This window comes from Rattus rattus, chromosome 2 (assembly GCF_011064425.1).
Source record: "Rattus rattus isolate New Zealand chromosome 2, Rrattus_CSIRO_v1, whole genome shotgun sequence".
Classification (NCBI taxonomy): domain Eukaryota; kingdom Metazoa; phylum Chordata; class Mammalia; order Rodentia; family Muridae; genus Rattus; species Rattus rattus.
In genome coordinates this window covers 53022954-53045881 of record NC_046155.1, presented here as the reverse complement: position 1 = coordinate 53045881, position 22928 = coordinate 53022954, and the positions used below count along the sequence as shown (strand labels likewise).

The window sequence follows — 22928 nt, the reverse complement described above, 5'->3', positions numbered from 1 at the left end:
TTCTGGTACAAAAAATTCCTCAACTGTTGAAATTCAAAGAAATCTGGGCTCCTGTATGACCTTACCTCCATTTTATCTCTTGCATCCTGCTGGGCATCTCTTAATTGTCTGGATTTCTCTCCGCTTGTTTCTCGCTTAGCAGAAAGCTGAAAAACAAGACAGCCTACCATTTTTAAGTCATTGTGTAACTAACACTTCATAACACAAAGTTAAAATTACTTTGTAACTGCCAAGAAAAACTAAGAATAACCATTTGCTTAAAATTTTATAAAGAAAAATTGTTAAGTAGAAAGCTCAAGGATAATCCAAAATAAATTTTTGTATAAAACATTATTACTTTACGAAACACATTCTAAAATGTGAAGAAAAATACCTGGTCTAAAATAACGTGTTACTGTATTTTAGATGTAATTAGAGAACTCAGTATTTCCTTTGCAGCAACCTATAGGAAAGTACTAACCATGGGTCTGTGTTCTAGGCTGGTGTAGAGGCTAACTGCTGCAATTCTACACTCAGGAGTCGCGACTAGTCTGGCTTTCACTATCTCAAAACACACACAAAGGTTTTCACTTTTTAAGTTTCTAATTGAAAATTACTAAAAGGTACAAATGCAGAGAAGTTTACATGCTCATACAACAAACCCACTCGACTGTAAAGGAAGCATCTGACCTCATCAAGCTTGGCGCGAGTCTCGTTGAGCTCCTGGTTGTAGATGGTGTACTCCAGGGCACGCCTCATTTTATCCCACTTCTGATACTGGGCCAGTTCCTCCTTCTCCTCCTCTAGAGTATGTAATCGCTCTTCAATGTATTTTAACAACTCATTGATCTTTTCCCGTTTGCCCTCTTCAAAACAAAAACAACAGAAAGATGGTACTAAGTACAATTTTCATGTAAATATCAACTTTTTAAATATAAATTAAAACTATCCTCTAGAATACAGCATTCTTTGATATGTAAGATGCAAAAACAACAATCAAGTTTTTTTAATGAAAAAAAAAATGAACAAAATCACACACTAACAGTCTCTCTTGTATGTGGCAAAGAACCTCAGTTCACATCTGCTTTTCCCAGCAGGTGCTATTCCACAGCATAATGAAAAAGATCACCACTAGCATGGCCAATCCTCAGATTCTATCATTCAGGCACTGCCTGCCATCACTATACAATGACTACTTAACTAGAATCCAGGCAGGGCATAATCTACAAAACAAGTTTCCAGACAGGAAGTCTTGGGACCAGAGATAGGAACTCTAAAGTCACGTCAATTTACTAACGTTAAGCCTAGAACTGTCTGTCTCTAAGCAAAGTAGGGTTCTTACAGTAAATACACTAGTAAGAACTCCGAGTTCAACTCCGCACCTCCCTGTACCCTCTAATGTAGCGCTGTAACAACTGACATGCCAGTGTCCCGAGAGGGAGAAGCACCCAATCCACTCACCTCTGCTCACAGTTCTGAGGAAGCAGAGTTAAACTGGTTGACTTAAAGGCCTTGTTATCTGACATCTTCCTTTACTCTTTATTTTAAACTACTTCAAACTAATTTGCTTTATTTAGTATGCAGGAAAATTCCTGTACAATGTATTTGAGGTCAGACACCACCATTTAACTATTATTAACACAAGAGAGAGAGACGACTAACGGAACCTGTCCATCACGAGTTTCTTTTACCTGTTTCTTTCATCAGGGAGATGCTTTCCTCTTTGCGCTCGTCATACACTCGAGTGCCAGCTACTTCTCTCAACAGCTTTAATCTCTGAGAATCCGGTGCTGTTGCCATTTGGTTGATCTATAATTTGGAAAAAAAACAACTATTGACTACTCCTACTCCTTAAGAATGAAAACTTTTAGGTTTTATTGTTCAGATTCTTCTTGATAGATTCTATGTAGCCCTGGCTATCCTGAAGCTTTAATAAATAGACCAGCCTAGTCTCAAACTTAGAGAGATCTGCATGCTTCTAGCTGGGTCCTCTGTAAGAGCAGACCGTGCTCTTGACCCCTGAGCCACCTCTCCAGCCCTGCTTCAGACTTCTTCAAACAGACTGAGTAAACCCTACAAGACTGTGAAGATGGCTCAGTGGGTATACAAATGTCTATGCTAAACACCTGGCAATCCGAGTTTGACCTCACATAAAGAACCCACATAAAGGTGCAAAACAAGAAGTGACTCCAAGGTTGTTCTGACCTCCACACGCAAGCTGTAGCACATGTACCCACATACCATGCACACACGTCAATAATTTTTTACATTTTAAATTATAAAAAAAAGCAAGAACTGCATGCTTTAATATACTAAGTGTCATGTGACTTAACACAAATCATTAGATCCCAAAATACTACCACTACACTGAAGAAATTATGCTATTCTTCACTTTCACATAAAGAAGAACTTGTTCTGAGCTAAGACACTATGGTTTATCAAAGTACACACATCAAACAATACTCTAGGGAAGGACGACTCTCAAAGGAAGGCATCTACTGAGAATAAGCTCCGAGATGGAAGAGGAAGCAGCAGAATCATCAGCCAAGGTCTATCATCATCTGCTGATGAAAAGATTGCAAGGAGAACGACAAGCATCACTGTGGTGTGCCTTTTCCCCTGTAGGCATTTACTATCTAATAATACTTTAATCCTGTAATACGATAAAAATGGAACATCACTTTTAGGAATGTCTGTCTGTCTTTCTTTTTCGGTTTTTTGAAACAGGGTTTTTCTCTATAGTCCTGGCTGTCCTGGAACTTGCTCTGTAGACAAGGCTGGCCTTGAATTCAGAGATCTGACTGCCTCTGCCTCCTTAGTGCTAGGATTAAAGGCATACACCACCACTATCCAGCCTAGGAAATAATTTTTTTTTTTTTTTTTTTTTTTTTGGGAGCTGGGGACCGAACCCAGGGCCTTGCACTTACTTGCTAGGCAAGCACTCTACCACTGAGCTAAATCCCCAACCCAGGAAGTAATTTTCTTCAAACCTATTTATAGAACTTATGTAATAGTCTTAGATACTGTAACTTCTAAAAGCCAATGTCTTCCAATAAACACTACCTCAGTAGGTCACGAATAATCAAGGTCCACTTAATCTAATGATATACTTCTTTCAATATAAAACTAACCTTTAGTAGTGGCATATCCTTTAATTCCAGCACGAGGGCGGCAGGGGCAGTCAGACCTCTGAATTTGAGGTCAGAGACTGGTCTACATGTATTAGGTACTTCATACCCATGAAAAACATTAACATTAATACAAAAAAAAAATCAATGAATACAAAAGACAGTAATGTCTAGTTTTTGGTCCAACTTAACAATTAGAACCAATAAATCAAAATCATTCAGGGGAAGACCATCATATCAAGAAAAATAATTTCTACAAAAAAAGACGAAGCTTTACCTTTCCTTGTTTAACAATGTAATAAGGATTACTTCTCGAAAACCCAGCACTTTCAAGGAGATTCATCACATCATTTTTCCTGTTAATAATCAAGAGAAATTTCAAGATAAATAATTTTAAAGTACCCAGTAATACGCAAGCAAATTAGCTTCGATTTTAAACAGCTTTAACTACTACAGAACCTGAACTGTTAGAAACTGAGGCACCATCTCTGAGAGAAACCTGGGGCTACACGTTCATACTGAATGCTCTGGGAAGAACCCACTCGTGTTTTTATAAATATTTGTAACAAACTGAAAACAAAAACAAATTCTTACGTGACCATCTTCTTATCTAGGAAATACTGATCTTTTTTGGCACCAATAACTCTTCGAAGCGAAACTTCCTCTTTATCAATCTAAGAAAAAAAGAAGCCCATAGAGTCAAGTAGACAACTTCTTACATAAGTTCGTTTTAAAGTCCTTGATCATAACTATTTCAGATTTTCAACAATCTAAATTAAGACAATACTGTAATATTTAGAAAATTGTTCCTTATAATTGTTTATATAATCCTTCATTTACTAGAATGCTCATTAAAATTTAAACACAAAACCATTGACAAACTACTTATTACTTTAGCGTGAACTAAATTATAAATCTTTAGTGTTATAATTTTAAGCTATTGCATAAAATCCGCAACATTACTAAAAATTGACTATCACTTACTGGTAACCGGTTGTCTGAATTGTCAAAAATGATTTCCACAAAAGCAGAAATAACACGAGGACCTGTACCCTCCTGAAACATGGAAAAAAAAGAATGGGGCATTTGTAGTTTAAGTGATATTTTCACTCTTGAAACCCACTGTAAAGTCTGCCCAGAAAGGCAGAGTGGCACGCCTGCAATCAGTACCTGGGAGGCTATGGTAAGAGGGCTGACCTTTCGTTCAATGGCAGCCGAGGCAGGCTGTACAGTGCCCCACCCAGCCCCCAAACACATAAAGCTGAGTATGACAAGCCTGACTCAATGCAAGCAAGCGCACACACGCGCGCGCACACACTCTCTCTCTCTCTCTCTCTCTCTCTCTCTCTCTCTCTCTCTCTCTCTCTCTCTTAACAAATATTAAACAATACACTGAATCAGAATAAACGTGGGCAGGGCCAAAGTGAATTAGTGCAATGGGCCCCATCCTTGGAGGCTGCCCTCTGGCCTACGTCCCTGTCACTCTGTTCTTTGTGTTATTTTTGAGACATAGTCTCACTATGTAATGGTCACCGCTGGCCTCAAACTCAAGAGATTCATGCTGTCTCTGCCTCCTGAGTGCTGGGATTAAAGGAGCGCACCATGACGGCCAGCTCTGTTTCTTGTCTACCATGAGATGAGGAGCATCTGTCACAAGTTCCCATCCCCAAGATATTCTGCCTTACTCTGGAGTCAGAGACAGAAGCAAGAGCCAGGGACTGAAACCTATGAAACTATGAACCAAAATAAACCTTTCGGCCCTGAAGTTGTTTATGCCAGGTATTTTATCACAGCAACAAGACATTACTGCACTCGGGCTTAAATATGAAACCACTTTACTGGGGCACAACAGCCTGCAGTCACCCAATTCTACCAGTTTGCTAATATTCAATATACTTTAAGGTTCTTTTTTTATAGTCTCATCTTAATGCTGGAAGGGAACTCATGTGATGATTACTAGAAATCTGTCTTAAAAACATATGAGGCATAGTATGTGATTTTAAACCTGACCAATTGGTCTGACGTTCTGACCAATCCATGACACGCTACATACTAAATGACAAGCTACATACGAAGCCCAGGATGGTTTACCATCTTCTCCTCCAGCTCAGGGATCACTCACTACGTGTTTTCTGGAATGGTAAACACTAGGAAAGCAGCTCGAGGACCCGAGTTGGAGCCACAGCACCACATAAAAACTGGGCACAGCTGCCATGTCTACAATCCTAGTATTTGGGGCAGGAAAGGAGTCAGAACAGGGTACCTCGGGCTTACTGGAATGCAGACAGAAATAGAGGAGGACACCTGATTTGACATCTAACCACGCCATACTCCCCCAAGAGATTGCTGCTTTCAATGCCAATCTGAGAAGCCTACACTGCATCAGTTTTTATCACTGGAATCCAAACTCAAAAGGAAGAAGAAAAGTGTTTAAAAGGGACTTCCTGTATGTAAAAAAACACCATTTAGATAGATATACTGTACAATTTTATCTGATCTTAAAGTTATGTTTAAATTTTTAAAATTTTTATTAATTTGTGTTCTGCCTCCATGTATCTGTTTGAGACTGTCAGATCCCCTAGAACTGGATTTACAGACAGTTGTCACATGGGTGACACAGACTGCCACATGGGTGCTGGGATTTGAACCTGGGTCCTTTGAAAGAGCAGCCAGTGCTCTAAATTGCTAAGTCCTCTCTCCAGCTTCCCATATACAATATTAAAACCAGCTAAATTCTGGTGTCTTGTTACAGCCTTTTGTAATTCCTTATCCTAATGAAATTTCTAACAAGTTTCCCTACAGGTTTTATTTTGTAGTGTGGGGGTCAAACCTACTGGCCTCAACAAGCTAGGCAAGCATTCTACCACTGAACTACATCACTAGCCTCAGCACGCTATTTTTCACACTGAAAACAAACACAGACTTCATTTGGTTTGCAGTGGTTAATTCTGTATGCCCTCGACTTCCAGTTGGTTATCTTAAAAGCTCCTCAATTTGCCACTCTTTGTCCTCAGCAAACCTGTCCACAGAGCACGCCAGATAGCAGTCTTCCACAACTGTAATGGCTGGTGAGATGTCTCAGTGATTAAGAACACCTACTGTTCTGGCAGAGGACCCAGGATCAATTCCCACCACCCACATAGGGTGGCTTACAACCACCAGTTTCAAAGAACTCAATGCTCTCTCAGGCTTCTCAAGAACCTGCATTTATTTGACTCATATACAGAGAAATAGGGAAGCACATATATACACAACAAATACACATAACACTTAAAAAGGAAATTTATGGGCTGGAGAGATGGCTTGGAGGTTAAGAGCACTGCCTTGCCTGCTCTTCCAGAGGTCCTGAGTTCAAATCCCAGCAACCACACGGTGGCTCACAACCATCTGTAATGGGATCTGATGCCCTCTTCTGGTCTGCAAGTGTACATGCAGGCAGAACTCTATACACAATAAATAAATAAATCTTTTAAAAAAAAAAAAAAAAAAGGAATTTATAAAGCCAAGAATGGTGGCTCACACCTCTAAACCAGGACTTGAGACTAGGCAAGAGAATTACAAGTCTGAAGTCAACTGAACAACAAAGTGAAAACTATCTCAAAAAGGCTAACAAGGGCTGACAAGGTGGGTCACCAAGAAAGAAAGCTTGAAGGCCTGAGTTCAAGCACAGGAACCCACAAGGAGAGAAACCAACTCCCCAAAGTCTTCTGATCTTAATACGTACACCTTGGCACGTGTACCCACATACATGCACACAATAATAACTCCTAAAAACCAAAATCAGAAAAGTTCATAGGGCAAAGGTGTGTAAGTTTTCTTCTATTATAAAATTATTAGGAAAAAATAAAATTATTAGGCTTTTACCTGGTACTGATGTAATTCACTAAATTTTACAACAGAATAGCACTTAAAGAATTAAGACTGCATCATGTTCACAAGGGATCTATAACGAACTGTTTTTAAAGATGTATTTATTTTTACTTTACATACAGGTGTTTTGCCTGCATATGTGTCTATGCACCACATGTATGTCTGGTACCCAGAGGCCAGAAAGAAATACAGAAACTCATGAGCCACCATGTGGACGCTGGGAAGAGCAGTCAGTGAGTGCTTAACAGCTGAGCCAGCTCTCCAGTCTGCCTCCCCCACCCCTTTAAGACAGGATCTCACACTGCAGCTCAAGCTGGTCAGGAGCTATGCAAGCCCTGGGTGGCCTCAAAGGCAATCCTGACTTCTTCCCAAAGCTGCCACACCCAGCAATTTTTCTTTTTCAAAGTGAGGATTGAATTTATGTATAAAAATGCGTGATAATGAGTCTCACTCACGTGCAACAAAGCCAATCGCTGCTCTGGACGAAGATGACTAAATTCATCACTGAGAACAAACTGGATTGCTAAAAAAAAACCACAAAAATAAGATCAGCACCTCCTAAAGGAGGACTTACGGCTTATTCATAACTCCGCATCTTAAAGAATACCACATGTAAGGTGACAAACACTGCAGATAAATTGTTTCACACACAAAATGATTGTTGCTTATCAGATTAATCACTGATAGGGAAATCAAGAAATTAAGCTTCTACTGAAATATAAAAGACATTTAAGGGGTTGGGGATTTAGCTCAGGGGTAGAGCGCTTGCCTAGGAAGCGCAAGGCCCTGGGTTCGGTCCCAGCTCCGGAAAAAAAAAAAAAAAAAAGACATTTAAGTGTCAAAAAAACTAAAAGAAGCAGAAGGCAGGTCTACTCCCTAATAAAAGCTTACACTGATTAATTAGTTCAGTACTATAAAGTTATGTTCTACATAACAAACTACATAAACAGGCCACACAAGGTCTTCTTAATCCTCTAAAAAATATTTCTGCCTAATAATGTACAATGTATTGATTGCTACATCTGAACACCTTTCTATAAACTCAGAAATACAGGGAACCGTTTTCAATTCCCAGCTCCTGCTGCCCTGCTTATACCATAGTTCTGTGAGAGAGAACTAGTCCTACAATCCTCACAAAATACTTCATTAGTGGACCACTGTTAAGACATAGAACGTTTTAATTCAGCTATTCTGGTTCAGGTCTACCTAAGAGATAGATCTCTAAGATAAAAGTCAGTTTGAGAATCAAAGGAGGGAGCACTCATGTACGATGTTCGTGCTGACAGACTGGTTGTTTCTCATCATCGCCTGGGTAGGTAGGTAGGTAGGTAGGTGGATTAAAACTGCCCACCTTTCTCTGGGATTCTGGGCTGTATGCTTTACCTCCACCTGCTCTCTGACCAGCACCACATTACAGTCATTACAACAGGAGTCTACACATCCTTCAGACACAGGTGTAGAGAGACATGTCGTTTAGCAAGGGAATGCTTGGGAGTTCAGATGCTTAAGCATTTTAGAAAGGTAACTATGTGAATCTAGTTACCTTTACTTCTACTAAACCCTGTTTTCCGCAAGCACTGACAGCTAAGTTAACATTTAACACTCCTTATACTACAGTCCAACTTGGCTAATTGTTTCTCCTAAGAATTTATTGACAAAAGCACGTTATTCTTATATTTTCATCCTTAAAGAACTTTCAAAGCTCTATCCTCTTCAATCAGGTATCTACTACGCTGCTCTAGAATCCATGTAAGATAGATTCTGTCATTATTACAGCATAAATAATTTCAACACGTGTTTCTGCTGTCTCACAGAAACACATTCAGATCCTCATACTCTGCTATACTAAACCACAACACCATGTATGACTTCTTAGGTTTCATGCAAATATAATTTCAGAAATCAATTATTTGTTTAATAAACCATCTTAAAGACACTTGAATTCATGTAGTTAAAAATCCAAAACTCTATACTTACCATAAAAAAAGTTGCTTTTTCCAGATCCATTTCTGCCCACTATAAAATTTCAAAAACTATAGATTAGTTCATATAAAAACCAGACAATTTAAATTTATTAAACCTATTTTAAAATTTTAAATGCAACTTTCTAACATACTATCTTAATATTCAAATAAAAAGTAGTGAGCAGAAAAACTAGCAGAGCTGTAATCACCCACTGAGTTTAATCTTTGTACACACCCTGTTAGTTTCACACTGTGCAGTCCAGGCGAGCTGCTCACTTGCAATCCTGCTGCCTCAGCTTCCCAAGTGTACGCATCACTAACTGCACCTGGCTTCAGAGAGTTCCTTTCTTTGTCTGTGTCTGTTGTGTTTGCATACACCATGCATGCCTGTGGGTGGAGGGCGTCTTCCTCTCTTGTTCACCTTCATTTTCAAAAGGACCTCTCACTGAATCTGGAGCTCCCTGTCTCAGCTAGACTGGCTGGCCATCAACCCAGGACAATCCATTCCAGTCTCGATGCTAAGCTGCAGACATGCCCCACTTCTACATGGGTGCTAAAATCCAAACTCAAGTAGCATGCTTGCAGAGCAAGCACTGTACCCACTGAGCCACCCCACTCCCTAGACTCTTTTGCTCTTTCCTAATATGTCAGGTAGAACTAACTAACTATGCTATGTGACACTGGTAATTCATTAAAATGCATGAAAAAGTATATTTAAATTATGTGACTTTAGCAATTTAGATTCACATAGTTACCTTTCTAAAATGCTTAAGCATCTGAATTCCCAGGCATTCCCTTGCTAAACGACTTATGATCAACCTTATCCACTGATGCGCCTAGTGGAATCACAAAAGTAGAGACAATTATAAGGTACTTCTTTTGTGTGGTTTCTTGTTTTTTGGAGATAGGACCTCACATTATATAGCCCTGGCTAGCCTGGAACTTGCTATATAGACCAGGCTGGCTTCAAACTAACAGATCTTCCTGCTTCTGCCCTCCAGTTCTAGGAATAAAGGTGTGCACCACCATGCTATAAGGCATGTTTTTGAACTTTATTTTTAGGGTGTTTGCTGGTTTTGTTTTGTTTTGTTTTGGAGACAGGGTTTCTCCATTCTATAGCCCTGGCTGTAATGGGCCCTTGCTCTGTAGACCAGCCTGACCTTGAGCTCACAGAGATCCCCTGCTTCTGCTTCCCAGGTGGGGGAGGGGGTGCGCCTAGCAGAGATTTTATTTTTAATTTATGCGGGGGGGTGCGCCTAGCAGAGATTTTATTTTTAATTTATGCGGGGCGGTGCGCTGTGGGGGTGCGCGTGCATGCATTATTCACAAAGAAGTTTTGAGTGAAGCGTGCTAGGAACTCAACCCTGGTCCTCTGCAAAAGCAATCAATATTTACGCTCATAACTCCAGTCACCTCTCCAGCTCCGAATCAATATATATGCTCATAACTCCAGTCACCTCTCCAGCTCCGAATCAATATATATGCTCATAACTCCAGTCACCTCTCCAGTTCCGAATCAATATACGCTCATAACTCCAGTCACCTCTCCAGTTCCGAAAGGCTTCTTCACAACCTGAACCTGAATATTAACAAATCTACACCGGCTTTCACCGGCCAAATCCTGGGAAATATGAGTACCAAAATTGCTAGCCTGATATTAGTAGAAGAAACAACTTACTAGTTTACAACAATAGTAAGATAACCATGGAGGGCTCTTGTTTAGAGAGGGACACCATTGTCAAGAGATAAAAGGCAAAAATGCTAGAAATAGAAAAATTATTATTTTGTAACTATCAAACTAAAGGTAAAACTCATCCATGAATGTTAAGTACAAAGGCAATTTTAAGAAAATACAGTTGCATGGGGCTGGAGAGATGGCTCAGTGGTTAAAAGCACTGGCTCCTCCTTCAGAGGTCCTGGATTCGGTTCTCAGCACCCACACCTGTCTGCAACTCCAGTTCTAGGAAAGCTAATGTCCTCTTCTGCTCCAATCACTGCTCCAATGCATGGTACAGACATAAATGCAGGCAAAACACCCACATGCATAGAATAGAATGAAATGGAATAGAATAGTTGCATGGTCCAAAAGCATCTCCCTGTAATAATTATTCACAAGGGGAAAACAGTACACACAACACTAGCCATGGCCCGGACAGTGAATGAACAGTAAGTGACAGCACCAATAATAAGGAGAATGGACCTCCTGTCCCTGAAAATACTGTGGACACTGTAGCACTTTCAGAAACATCAATGCTATAAAAGACAAAAAATTACCAAGCACAGTGGTACAGACCTGTATGTAATCTAAACACTCTGACGGCTAAGATAGCATTTCTAATTAATAGCCTGTGTGACAGACAGACACAGCAAGGCACTGCTTCAAAGCTAAATGAATACTAAGTAAATAAGTTAAATAAGAATACCATCCTTGGGAGGATAAATCTCCTAGAAGTCAAATGCTATTAAATGAGATCCTAGGACCAGATAGAGCCTTCAAGCTGTTGGTCAGGAGTTTCCAAGCACCTACAAACATGGGTTATCGCCAATGTACTTGACTGACTACTAGAACCGCACTGAGATCCTATGGCTGAGATAACACATACTTTGGTTGTGAGACACTGAGACTGAGTTGTATCTGAGCTGCAAGTTTGCTGCCTACTGAACAACTTTCACAGGGCTGGAAAGTACAGCAGCTGCCGGAGGAGAAAAGTTATCATAGTCCCAACCCAGCTGTAGACCCCATAAACTACAGTAACGACTGCCTGGTAAGATATGCCCAGTGGTGTAGCGGTGGCCTGACTACTGTGGGGGTAACCTGATCTTTCTGGTTGGATGTGAGGCTCCCTCCAGAGGTGGAAACTTAGGTCTGGTAATAAACCTAGACAAAGCTTAGGTCCCAGGAAGAGCCTTCTACTGTTTTACTAAATGGATATGGCAGTATTTATTTTTAAGATTTTGTTTTTACGTGTATGGGTGCTTTGATCACAAGTATATCTGTTTACCTCATGCATGCCTGGTGTCTACACAGTCCAGAAAAGGGCATCAAATCCCCTAGAATTGGGGTTACGGACAATGGTTAACTGTCACATGGGTATTAGGAATCCAAGAGTCATCTGAAAGAGCAGCCAGTTCTCTTAATTGGTGAGTGATTTTTGCAGCCCCTTAATGGGCATGATATAAAGCTACTTCTAAACATGCTTATGCCCTCTGATGATCGCGCCAGGGCAGTGCTGGAGAGCTAGCCAGCTCAAATACCTCCCAGGCCCATATCCATGGCTATGAGTTGGTCCACCCCAGTATCTACCCTCATCAATGATTTGTTGGAGTCATTTAATCAAAGAGGCCAGTCCTACAGATCCCAAACTACAGGATCTCCATGACTCAGGGCAACAAGATATCAGAAGAGTCCCAGTGAGATCCCAGTATTGACTGATAATATGTAGCACAAGCCAGAGGCCTCAAACCAGACCAATGACTCGTTGCAATGAACATGTGCAAGCAAAGAAATGTGGACAAAGGGCATACTGTGAAGTACCCTAGCTTCCACAATGAGGGCTTTTGGGGGGTAGAGGACTGTAAGTGTAGAAAGCAAGTTGGAGGGGACAGGGAGATAAGTGGAATTAGGGTACAGGATGTGAACTCCACAAAGAATCAGTAAGGTTTTTTAGAAAGCTTTAATCGGGGCTGGAGAGATGGCTCAGGGGTTAAAAGCACTCACTAGCTGCTCTCCCAGAGGACTTGAGTTCAACTCCCAGCAACCACATGTTGACTCATAACTATCTATAATGAGATCTGGTGCCCTCTTCTGACCTGCAGGTATAGATGCAGATAAATACTGCATACATGATAATTAATTAAAAAGATTGTAAATATACTTAAATCTAGTTAAGCTTCCATTTCAGAGAGTGAATAATATTTTAGTGTGTATATCTCGTCTTATCCAGTATTTCCTTGTCTTACTTGGAATTTCTCTGGTTAAATGATCATGTCAAACAAGGGGAAATGCTAAACATACCATTGTGAAGAAATGTACACAAAATTCCAGATATCTACAAGAGTCACGTGCATGCTCCTTTCTAGTGCTCAGATGTTTTTAATGAAATGAAAATGCTTATGAAGTTTAAATTAAAAAATTATTTGTGACCATAGCTTAGTGCTGCTCTCAGACTTCATCAGAGCAGCTCAGATTTGCAGCAGCAGTTAACGCAATGACCAAACTGCAGACTATGAAGTGCTTGCTCCTGAATGAAAGTCTTTTGTTTTGTTGTTGTTGTTGTTGTTGAGACGGGGTTTCTGTGTGGTTCTGACTGTCCTGGAACTCACTCTAAACCAAGCTGGTCTAGAGCCGGTCTAGAACTCAGTCAGAGCTCCATCCAGCCCCCTCTGCCTCCCGAGTGCTGGAATTAAAGGCATGTAACCACCACTGCCACTGAAGTATCTTACAGACATGGAGGTCCCCACTGCCACTGGAGTATCTCACAGACATGGAGGTCCCCACAGCCGCTGGAGTATCTCACAGACATGGAGGTCCCCACTGCCGCTGGAGTATCTCACAGACATGGAGGTCCCCACAGCCATGAACTCACTGCAGCTATGACTACTTGCACAAGATTGGACCCTGCACCGTTTCATCACTGTGGCTAACAAGCTCACGAGGCCCCATCACTCCCTGAGGGTAACTACCGTATGCTGAGGAAAGAGCGCCGATGTCTCAGTGGTGCAGTGCGGATAAGTTAACAGGCTCTAACAACTAAGTAGCACTAAATTCATGTTCCTGCAAGCAACCATAATTAAACTTAGTGGAGCAGAAGAGAGAAATGGGAGGGGCTTCAGTGTGTGGTGGGAGTGAGGGTGAGGGAAATGTGATCCTTTTGTAAAGACTCATACATGTATAAATTGTCAGATAAATTTTTAAAAGGGAAAAAAAATGGGAGTTGTTGAATGTTCCAGATTAAAGGAGTTTAAAGAAACATGGCAATTAAATCTAATAGTTAATAAAACTGGATCTTTTATGGGGGAATTCTGTAAATACATCTGGGTCATTCAAAATAACTAAAATAACTAAACTTTATACAATGACTACAAAAGCATCCTGTCTTGCAAAGTGCACATTCAAGTCAGAGGCAAAAGATGCATGTACCTTACTGTGGCAGGGTGGGGAGTAAAAAGTATAATTAAAAAAATTACAATGATGAAAAACACACATTTGTTCTCATTGGGAAAATTTCCAATAAAGTCAAAATTAATTCTAAATAAAAGCTGAAAAGATCAAGTGAGTTTAAGTACTTTAAACGACAACTGGAGCTAGAGAGATGTCAATAGTTAAGAGCATAGTCCTCTTCCAAAGGAACAGGTTTGGTTCCTAACACCCACATCAGGGGGCTCATAACCACCAGTAACTGCAGCTCCAGAGAAAGTTAATGCCTTTGCCTCCACTGGTACCTGTGCTTACACACATACTTAAAAATAAAGTCACAATCCATCAATAACTTTAAAAAATTAAATCTCTATAAAATTATTTCTATCCACACTAAAACACTAAAAATGTTAAAGGACCGTAGATATTTAATAAAGGAAACCCATTCAAGACCTATTCTGAGCTGAGCATAGCAGTACATGCTCATAATTCTAGTACTAAGAAGGCAGAGAAAGGAGTACAACAAGTTCAGATCAGCCCAGTCTCCAGCACTGCAGGATCTTGAGTTTGATGGCAGACTAGGTTACACAAGGCTATATGGAAAACAGAATTACTCTAGCCTAAATCTAACAAAACCAAGCATTTACTCCTATAGAAAATATTTACTAACATAAGGTGAACCCACTGTTTACTTAATAAAGCTGAAGTAAGTCTAGGCTCTTAGTGGAACCCTGAGGTAGTCAAGGTTTCTACAGGACTCCAATTCACATGACAGTGTCTGGTTATTTCAGCCTATTCTGAGACACACTCAAGTGAGGCCTGTGGATGTCTAAGGGAAGCCACAACATCCATCACAGATCCTTCAGAGCTCTGTATCCAGAGCAAAACACTCCAAAAGCACCAGGAGTGCGACTGACAGGCAGGCACACGTGGACAAACCCTCTGCAGGCTCCTCTCATCTGACCTTTCCAGGCATGACAGGTCCAGAAACCTGTTTGAAGTTCTCAAACATGACAGCAAGCCAAATAAATGTGATGTCTTTAAAAATCTGAGGTGAGGGGCTGGAGAGATGGCTTAACTGTTAAGAGCTTGCATTGTTGTAGAGGATCTGGTTCTTAGCATCCACACGGTGGGTCACGAGCATGTCCTAGCTCTAGTTCCAGAGGATTTAGGACCTTTGCACACATAGAGAACAAACACAGTAGAGCCATACACATGCCAACAAAACAATCAAATACTATGTAGTTAGTGGCAAGGATTAGGAGGTGTGTATGGCCTTGTTGGAAGAGGTGTCACTGGGAATGGCTCTGAGGTTTCAAAAGCCTGCGCCACTCCCAGTTAGCTCAGCCTCCTGCCTCTGGGACAAGGTGGCGACTTAACAATCACTGTGCCACGCTTGCAGCCATGTTTCTGACCCTGATTGCCATGTCCTGGAATCCTCTGAAACAGTACATCCCAAATAAACTCTTCCTATGAGTAGCCTTGGTCAGTGTTAACAGAAAAGTAACTAAGACATGAATAAAGGTTGATATCAGCTTTTCCCCTTACTCTTGCCCTTAGACTGAAACTTTCATTAAATCTTTTAGCAGCTATGCCTGCTTATTCTGTCTTCCAGAAAACCAGGGTTAACACATTTATGCCTGCCTGCCTGCCCCCCCCCGTGTGTGTGTGTGTGTGTGTGTGTGTGTGTGTGTGTGAGAGAGAGAGAGAGAGAGAGAGAGAGCGCACGCTAGCTCCCCTGAAGCTGGACTATAATAGGTGGCTGTGAGCCTCCTGATGTGTTAGGAGCACAACTCAGGTCCTTGGAATAGCAGCAAATGCTTTTAATAACTGAGCCACCACTCCAGCCCAGGGTTTCCCTAGTGATGATTTTGAAGCTGAACAGTACATTCCTGTAATCCTAGCACACAGAAGGCTGAGGCAGGAGATCAAGAATTTAAGGCCCAGCATGGGCTACATAGTAAAGCTATGTCTTGAAATGAATAAATGAATGAATGAAATTTTAAGAGATAGAGGAAGAACAATCATTTCTAGATAGAATTTCATTTCTTTCAGACTTCATGATTCTCATCCTAACTTATTTCTTATTAAAAACCTGGCAGAAGGCCCCTAAAAAGTATACACAAATCATCCACAATACACACAGGGGATGGATTCTAGAAGAGAGCTCCTCTCTAGCCATGAATACCAAAATCTGAGGAGACACAAACCCTTCAATGAGATGGTGTAACATGTACACACTTACATGTTCCCTCTGGACCATTTATAATATCCAGTGAGTGCTATGGTTAAATAAGATAAAAGTCTGATCCTTTTGCTGTCGCTCTACCAGGAAATGCTGTATTCCTAACGGTCATGCTATACCACTTAAGGGAACAATGACTCACAAGGGCAGTCTTCCCTAGCTCTAAGACATCTTCAGTGTACCTTGCTGGGATCGGAAGACTGGGACAAGGGCACACGGGGCAGACAGTATTTGGGCTGTCACAGACCAAACATCAAAACAAGAGATAGATGCTTTCAATCTTTTATTTGAGGACACAAATCATTAAACAAGTTGGGATTTTTTTTCTAGGTTTACTTATTTCATCTTATGCGTACGAGTATTTTACCTGCATGTATGTATTTGTACACATCATGTATGTGTGACTGATGCCCAGGTCAGAAGGCATCGGATCCTCAAACTTGACCTATGTATGGTTATGAACCACCATTAGGGTGCTGGGAACCAAGCTCCAAGTGCTCTTATCTGCTGAGCCATCTCTCCAGTCCCTTACTATACATTTTAAAAGACAATTTAACTACATAACTACTTTCTACTTTTCTCATATTAATAACTGTAGGGAGCCGTATTGGATTTGGGCCTGGCTGCTTTGTGACTCTGGGCTGTATGGCCACAGATACTCACCCCAAGATGACTGCCATAAAGTCTTGAGATTGTTGGACACAATCTCAATTTACCGCACAGGAAGATAACAATCACAGAATGCTTTAGCCCGAGCAAATACCAGATGTCTCCTGAGCAAACAAGAGGTGTCTCCACCGCATGACCTCTTCACCTCCTGCTATCAGAGTACCCTTGTCCCTCCTTCCTTTGTGTTTCACAAAGGTCACTCCCCCTACCTGAAAGCCTTAAAAGCTGTAATGAGACCTTGACAACAGAACCTTGCTTGGTCTCCTTCTTTTCTCCCCGCCTTTGACCCTCAGGTAGGGCCTCTTCAGGACCCTGAATAACTAGATCCGCTGGACGGGTCAAATAACAACTTTCCATTTATCTCACAATGAAGTATCTCTTTAATAGTACCAGGAAAATTAGCACCAAGAAAGGCACTTTATCTTAGTTAAAGAATTCTTACTTTCTTCTCAAAAGAAACTATGTTGCAAGCAAAGGGACAGAAACCTTCCTGACCACAGCTAAAACAAAAGTGTTTAACAGACCTTACAGACATGATTCTAGATAACAATCACCACTGCACAGATCACTAGGAAACCAGACACCTGAAATATTATTTTTCAGCTTAGAAGTAAAAGAAATGCCGTATAATCTAGTCACTATTTCTTTTTCTCCACTAATAGCATTTTCAGACTGCAAACATCAGGAAGCATCTATAATGAAATGCAACAAAACCGGAGTACAGTGGAGTCTTCTGTGGTGCTAACCAATCAGCACTCTTCTGTAGCTAGAGCACAAGGAGAATGCATGTTCTCTCTGCTCCCACAGAGGATTGTAGCCCATGTACCAAAGGCAAAAAAAGCCTAGCCTCCATTTGTTTTTACTTACTTAATGTCTAGGCCCTGCCATACTGACTAGATTCACCTTGAATTCTGAACTCTCATTTTAGCCTCCTACATAGCTGGAGGGGCTCAGTGAGCACTCCTGGCTTCCTTCATCTTAGTCCCGGGTCTCTAACGGCCTTCTGTGACACTGCATCCTTTTCCCCACAACTGAATCTGCATGCAGATCTCCCCCATCCTGCAACGGAATTAGATGACAATGCTAGGTGTGGTCATGAGGGTGGGAGCCCTGAGAAAGACATCAGCTGCCAATTGGACAGAAGTGAGGCCTCATCAGAAGTCAGTCATGCTGGTACCAGAAACCTCAATCCTCCACAACTGCATTATCACTAGAGAACCTGCTTCTGGCTGGCCTATCAAACTGCAGCTAAAACACTAATGGCAGAACTGTGAATGCCAGACTCTGTTTTCTCATGTCTAGCACTAATTTCATCCATCCTTTAAAATTTGGCAGAATATGGTTTTGTCAGCTGTAACAGCAAAAAACAGATTTTTAAACAAAACCCTTAAGTACTGTTAGTGACAACAATCATATACTCTTTAATCTCAAATTTTCATATACCTTCTCTTTACCCTTTCCATGGTCTTCTGAGATAGGTACAGAGGTCTGTTCATGTCTATCATAAAAACTCATAAACTGGCAAGGGAAAAAGACCACAATCGGCAAATAAGCCATCTTTCAAAGAAAGTAACAGTGAGCGCTTGAACAAGAAAATAGGCAAAAAGCATTTAAAAATACCCTCTCGTAAAAGGTTCTGAAATAAAACACGTAATCGACAGCCTCCACACACGTGCTAAACAAGCCATTTCTACTACCTCACTTACACCACGAGGCCCCAAAATGATTTACCTCCGACTGACTTACCTAAACATTTTATAAATAAGCAATTTGTCTGTGCAGATAAGAGAAGCAGGAAATATCATAGAGGGATATTACTTAACATTCAAAGACAACTCCTGTCTCCTCTGGTCTATCACATCAATCTGCATCAACTCTAAATGCGACTTATTAAACCAAGAACACTTACCAATAACATTATGTTTTGAACTGAAGGGATCTACAATTGTTTGATCTCGGTAACTTCGGAAGCCCTGGATAATCACCTAATAAAGAAGAGACACCCTTGAGATCACAGAAAGCACCTCTATGGCAGCATTCTCTTTATTTCTTGCATCTTGTTCAATGCAAGACAGAAACATTCCAGGCAGCAAAGAACATTTCGCTTGCGAGCAGGCAAGTTAAAAATTTGCTAAAACCTTTCCAACAGTCTGCAACCAGTGTTGCTCTGGGAGAAGCTCTCAAAGTGTACAGAATAAACTTCAACACTGCACTACTAAAGGTATATAATAGCAAGCAGGCGAGCTAGTCGCAGCCTGCCTTACTCCAAGCCCAGTGAGGGCATCTTTCAGTCAGACCACTTGCCAGGTCAAATGAGTTGACTGAAAAAAATAAACTAAAGTTAAAATTAATGAGATAAAATATAAGGGGGTTGGGGTGGAATGCTCAGAGACTGACACGTCCAATAGAAAACGTCGCCAAGCGTATATACAGGGGCTCATCCCGGAGGTGGCCTCTTGCGCGGGAAGACCATTTTGACAGAAGTAAACAACCGAGTGTGCAGGCGCGACTTGTTCTGCAGTGAGGGGTCCGCCCTTCTGGGGCAAAGCCTGAGGCAAGGGAGAGATAGCCTTCAGCCCAGCCCGTGCCTCGAGGCCACCTCTCTCGGCTGCGGCCCGGGAGTCTAGGCCACCGTTCCGGACAGCGGCCCGTGCACGCCCATCCCTGCAGAGCGACGCGGCCTGCCGCAGCCCCCCAGGAGAGCGCAGCAGCCCGCGGCGCCCCAGAAGGCCCGGCCTCCGCCTGCAGCCCGCCTGAGCCGGGCCCCGGGCTCCGCTCCACACACCGAGCCCCGAGGGGAAGCTCCCGCTGCAGCCCGGCGCTGGGCCGGCCCGGGCCCCGCTCCTCCCCGTCCAGGCCACCCCGCCTCTCATGGCCCGTGAGTGCGAAGGACACCAGCCCCTACCTGCTTGATGTACATGGCTCCGCGCCCCTCCGCAGGAGGAAAGCTTCACCTCAGAACCGCAACAGCGCGGCGGCAGGGTCAGGAGAGACGCAGACCGGCCCCTCTCACTGGGTTCCGATCGCTCCCGCTCGCTCCCCCTGTGGTCAAATAAAATGGCGGCGGCCGCGGAGGCGGAGCCCGCGCGCCGAAGGAACCACTCTGGAATCGATGTAGATCGCAAGGGGAGTCAGCACTCCAGCCCCGCTCTGTGGCGTCGAAAAGACCACACTCCCGCGGCCCTCTAAGCGGGATTTAACCTCACAATTTATTTTATACTGCCTTGTTGACTGAGAATCAGTTGGGAGCTGGACTCGGAGGATCCTTGCTCGACAGGCTGGCCTGTACCACCTCCGTACGCCGGGACTATGGTCGCGCCCATGAGGGGCGGGGCCTGCTCGGCGCCAAAGCCTAGAGTGAGATGAGGGGAGCCAATTGCGGAGCGCGCCGGCAGTCACGTGGCCGCCGGTCTGCTTTAAAAGGATGGCCTGTCGGGCTAGCGCCCGACTTGAACGTAGGTCTGTCTCATTGTGACTGCTTAGGGTTCGCAGCTCCGAACCTCCGCTGCTCCGTTATTCTCTTTATTAGCTTAGAGCGCCTCCTGCTGGTTCTGATTCCCCACCCCAGCTCTGAGAGGACTGGAGGATGCTAGAACATTTGAAGGCTTTGTGTTTGATTTAGGGAGGTTGTCTTTATTCCCCCCGAGGCCAGCTCTCAATCCATGTCGGCCTTGAATTCACCCTGTAGCTAAGGATGACTTAGAACTCCTTACCATCATGTTTCCCTTTGTTAGTGCACGCACCCACCACACCCGGCTTAAAAGTGTTCATGAATATACTGTGAGCCTTTACTGTGTGCCATCTCCAAGTCTAGAAAGGCCTGTACCATTGCCACAAAGAAATTTCTTGAAAAATAGTAGGTACTGCGAGCAGTCCTTAAATGTATAGGATCTTTTGGCCCTGGCTTTTCCTGAAATTTGCTTTGTAGACCAGGCTGGCCTCAAACTCAGGGGTCTACCTGCCTCTGGCTCCCCAGTGCTAGGATTAAAGGCGGGCGCCACCACACCCAGCTAAGAGTATACTATCAGTGTAGAAGTAGAGTTCTGGGAAACTCTAAAATTGCCTGCTGGGAAAACAAAAACAAAAACAAAAACTAGTCTCGGTCGCCATTCCTGCTGCCTGGACTTAACATGTCTAGAAGGAAGGGTCAATCTTTCCTTATGCCCTCCTGGAAGTCCTTTATCTGAAACTTTGGCCAAATTCCACCCAAAGTTTGAGGGAGAAAAATTATATATATATGAAAAAGGTTCAATTGAAAATTTCCTTTTGGAGACTAAGGGCTCTACCTCTGTCAATTTGTGATGCTTTGGGTATATTGTGACCAGCGTTCTAAGCCTTCATTCAGTTTCTAGGGATGAGGGCTGGGGTTGTGGCTCAGCTGGTAAATCCCTAATCTGTGATGCAGGAGGTCTTAGACTTCTTCCCCAGCACTGTGTAAACTAGCCTAGTGTCACACAGCTGTAATCCCAGAACCCTGGGAAGGTCCTGGGAAGGTGGAGGCATGATCGAAAGTTCAAATTCATCTTCTACTTAACGAGTTTGAACGAGACCCTATCTATCTTTGAATAATAATGAAGCCGCCTGAACTTTTGTGATGGTTTCCACTACAGTAAGCGTTTCACTTTCTTTCTTAGGCCTTTACACATCGTATAAATTTTATTCAGTTAGCTTGTACAATCATATGAATTTTAAAAAGGTTTAAAAAAAAACAAAAAACTACAGTATCAAATAGTGATTTTAGACTATTGCCTTGTTTAGATTTATTCTCTCTCTTCCCTGAGGGTAAAATCCAGGAAATGAAGAATTTAATTTTGTTACTGTTGTTCTCTTCAGCAATTATTTTGCACAAGGTAACCAAAAGCTATGAAGGGAAAATGCCCAGAAACCAAGCTCTTACCACACACAGTGCCTGGCTCCTGATTACCAGCTTTTAACAGATATCACAGAATACAAAGTAGCAAGTGATATAGAATGAAAATGAAATGGGCCCAACAAAGAAAGACCACTAAGCAAGAAAAAGGAACACGGGTGCATTCTACAGACAGAAATGAGTTTCTTTTTAAAAATGCTAAGAGTGTAAGGCTCAAAGTGAGTCTTAACTTCCAGGAGACCCCCTAAGCCAGACACAAGAACGGAATTCGATGCAAATGCAAAAGGTTTATTTTTCTGGCCAATCCAAGTCGACCCTCAATCAGCCCATCGTGGCGAGTGACTAGAAGGCCACCCCAAATAGCTCTAACAAGTAGATATTATACTATTTAGGGATACAGGTTACATCAGCAAGGTTACAGTTTAAACTTATTGGCTAAGTATATTGACCTTTGAATCTATTGGCTACCAAGCATAGGACATGCATTCGAACTCTATCTGGGACCAGAGAGTGAGGTGACTATTTTGCAGGGATTTTCAAGAATGTCCTTGCTCCTCCCAAGAACTGTGGGTGGAGAATGGAATTTGGCCTACCCTTGACTTAAGATGGGAAGTCCTAGCCTGGACCCGAGGCAGGAAGCTGGTAATTGGCCTAATCTTGACCTGAACCGGTGGCTGTAAGGCTTGTGAAAGCCCCTAGGGTCCTTCACAGAAACCCACACCCTACCTACTTTGTACCAGCCCAAGCCTCTCAAGAGCCCTACACTTCAGAGTCCTTCAAGAGAAGGAAGCTGGCTACACCTGGGCTCCAAGGTATATGACTGCATTTGACACCAAACGAGATGGTTGTAGGGATCTTTGCTGCAAAAGGTTTAAGATAATTATACATGACCACTCATAGCACTTCTATCACAGTCGCTGAAAATTAGGGGTACAGGTAGTTTATATAGAAGGCGCTCTGAGATGCAGAGTAATGGGGTCCCAGAGAATGAGACAGAAGAGAGAAAGCCAGGAACTTCAACCAAGGAGGCTGTATGGGTCCATCCTGGGTAACTCAGTGGAGGTTA

The 22928-nt window shown here is 42.4% G+C and overlaps 1 protein-coding gene across 1 annotated transcript in view; it reads right to left on the bottom strand.

Annotated features, from left to right (window-relative positions):
• The window catches only part of Smc3 (structural maintenance of chromosomes 3), a 42274-nt gene extending 22221 nt beyond the window's left edge, over nt 1-20053 (bottom strand). The window contains exons 1-10 of the mRNA XM_032892191.1: nt 19898-20053; nt 18902-18977; nt 8955-8993; nt 7433-7500; nt 4092-4163; nt 3702-3781; nt 3385-3463; nt 1671-1788; nt 670-845; nt 66-146 (exon numbers count right to left, since the gene is read on the bottom strand). Coding sequence (XP_032748082.1) covers nt 66-146; nt 670-845; nt 1671-1788; nt 3385-3463; nt 3702-3781; nt 4092-4163; nt 7433-7500; nt 8955-8993; nt 18902-18977; nt 19898-19912 — 804 coding nt within the window. The 5' untranslated portion in view covers nt 19913-20053. The remainder of the gene's footprint in view (nt 1-65; nt 147-669; nt 846-1670; nt 1789-3384; nt 3464-3701; nt 3782-4091; nt 4164-7432; nt 7501-8954; nt 8994-18901; nt 18978-19897) is intronic.
• Nucleotides 20054-22928: the final 2875 nt, after the last annotated feature.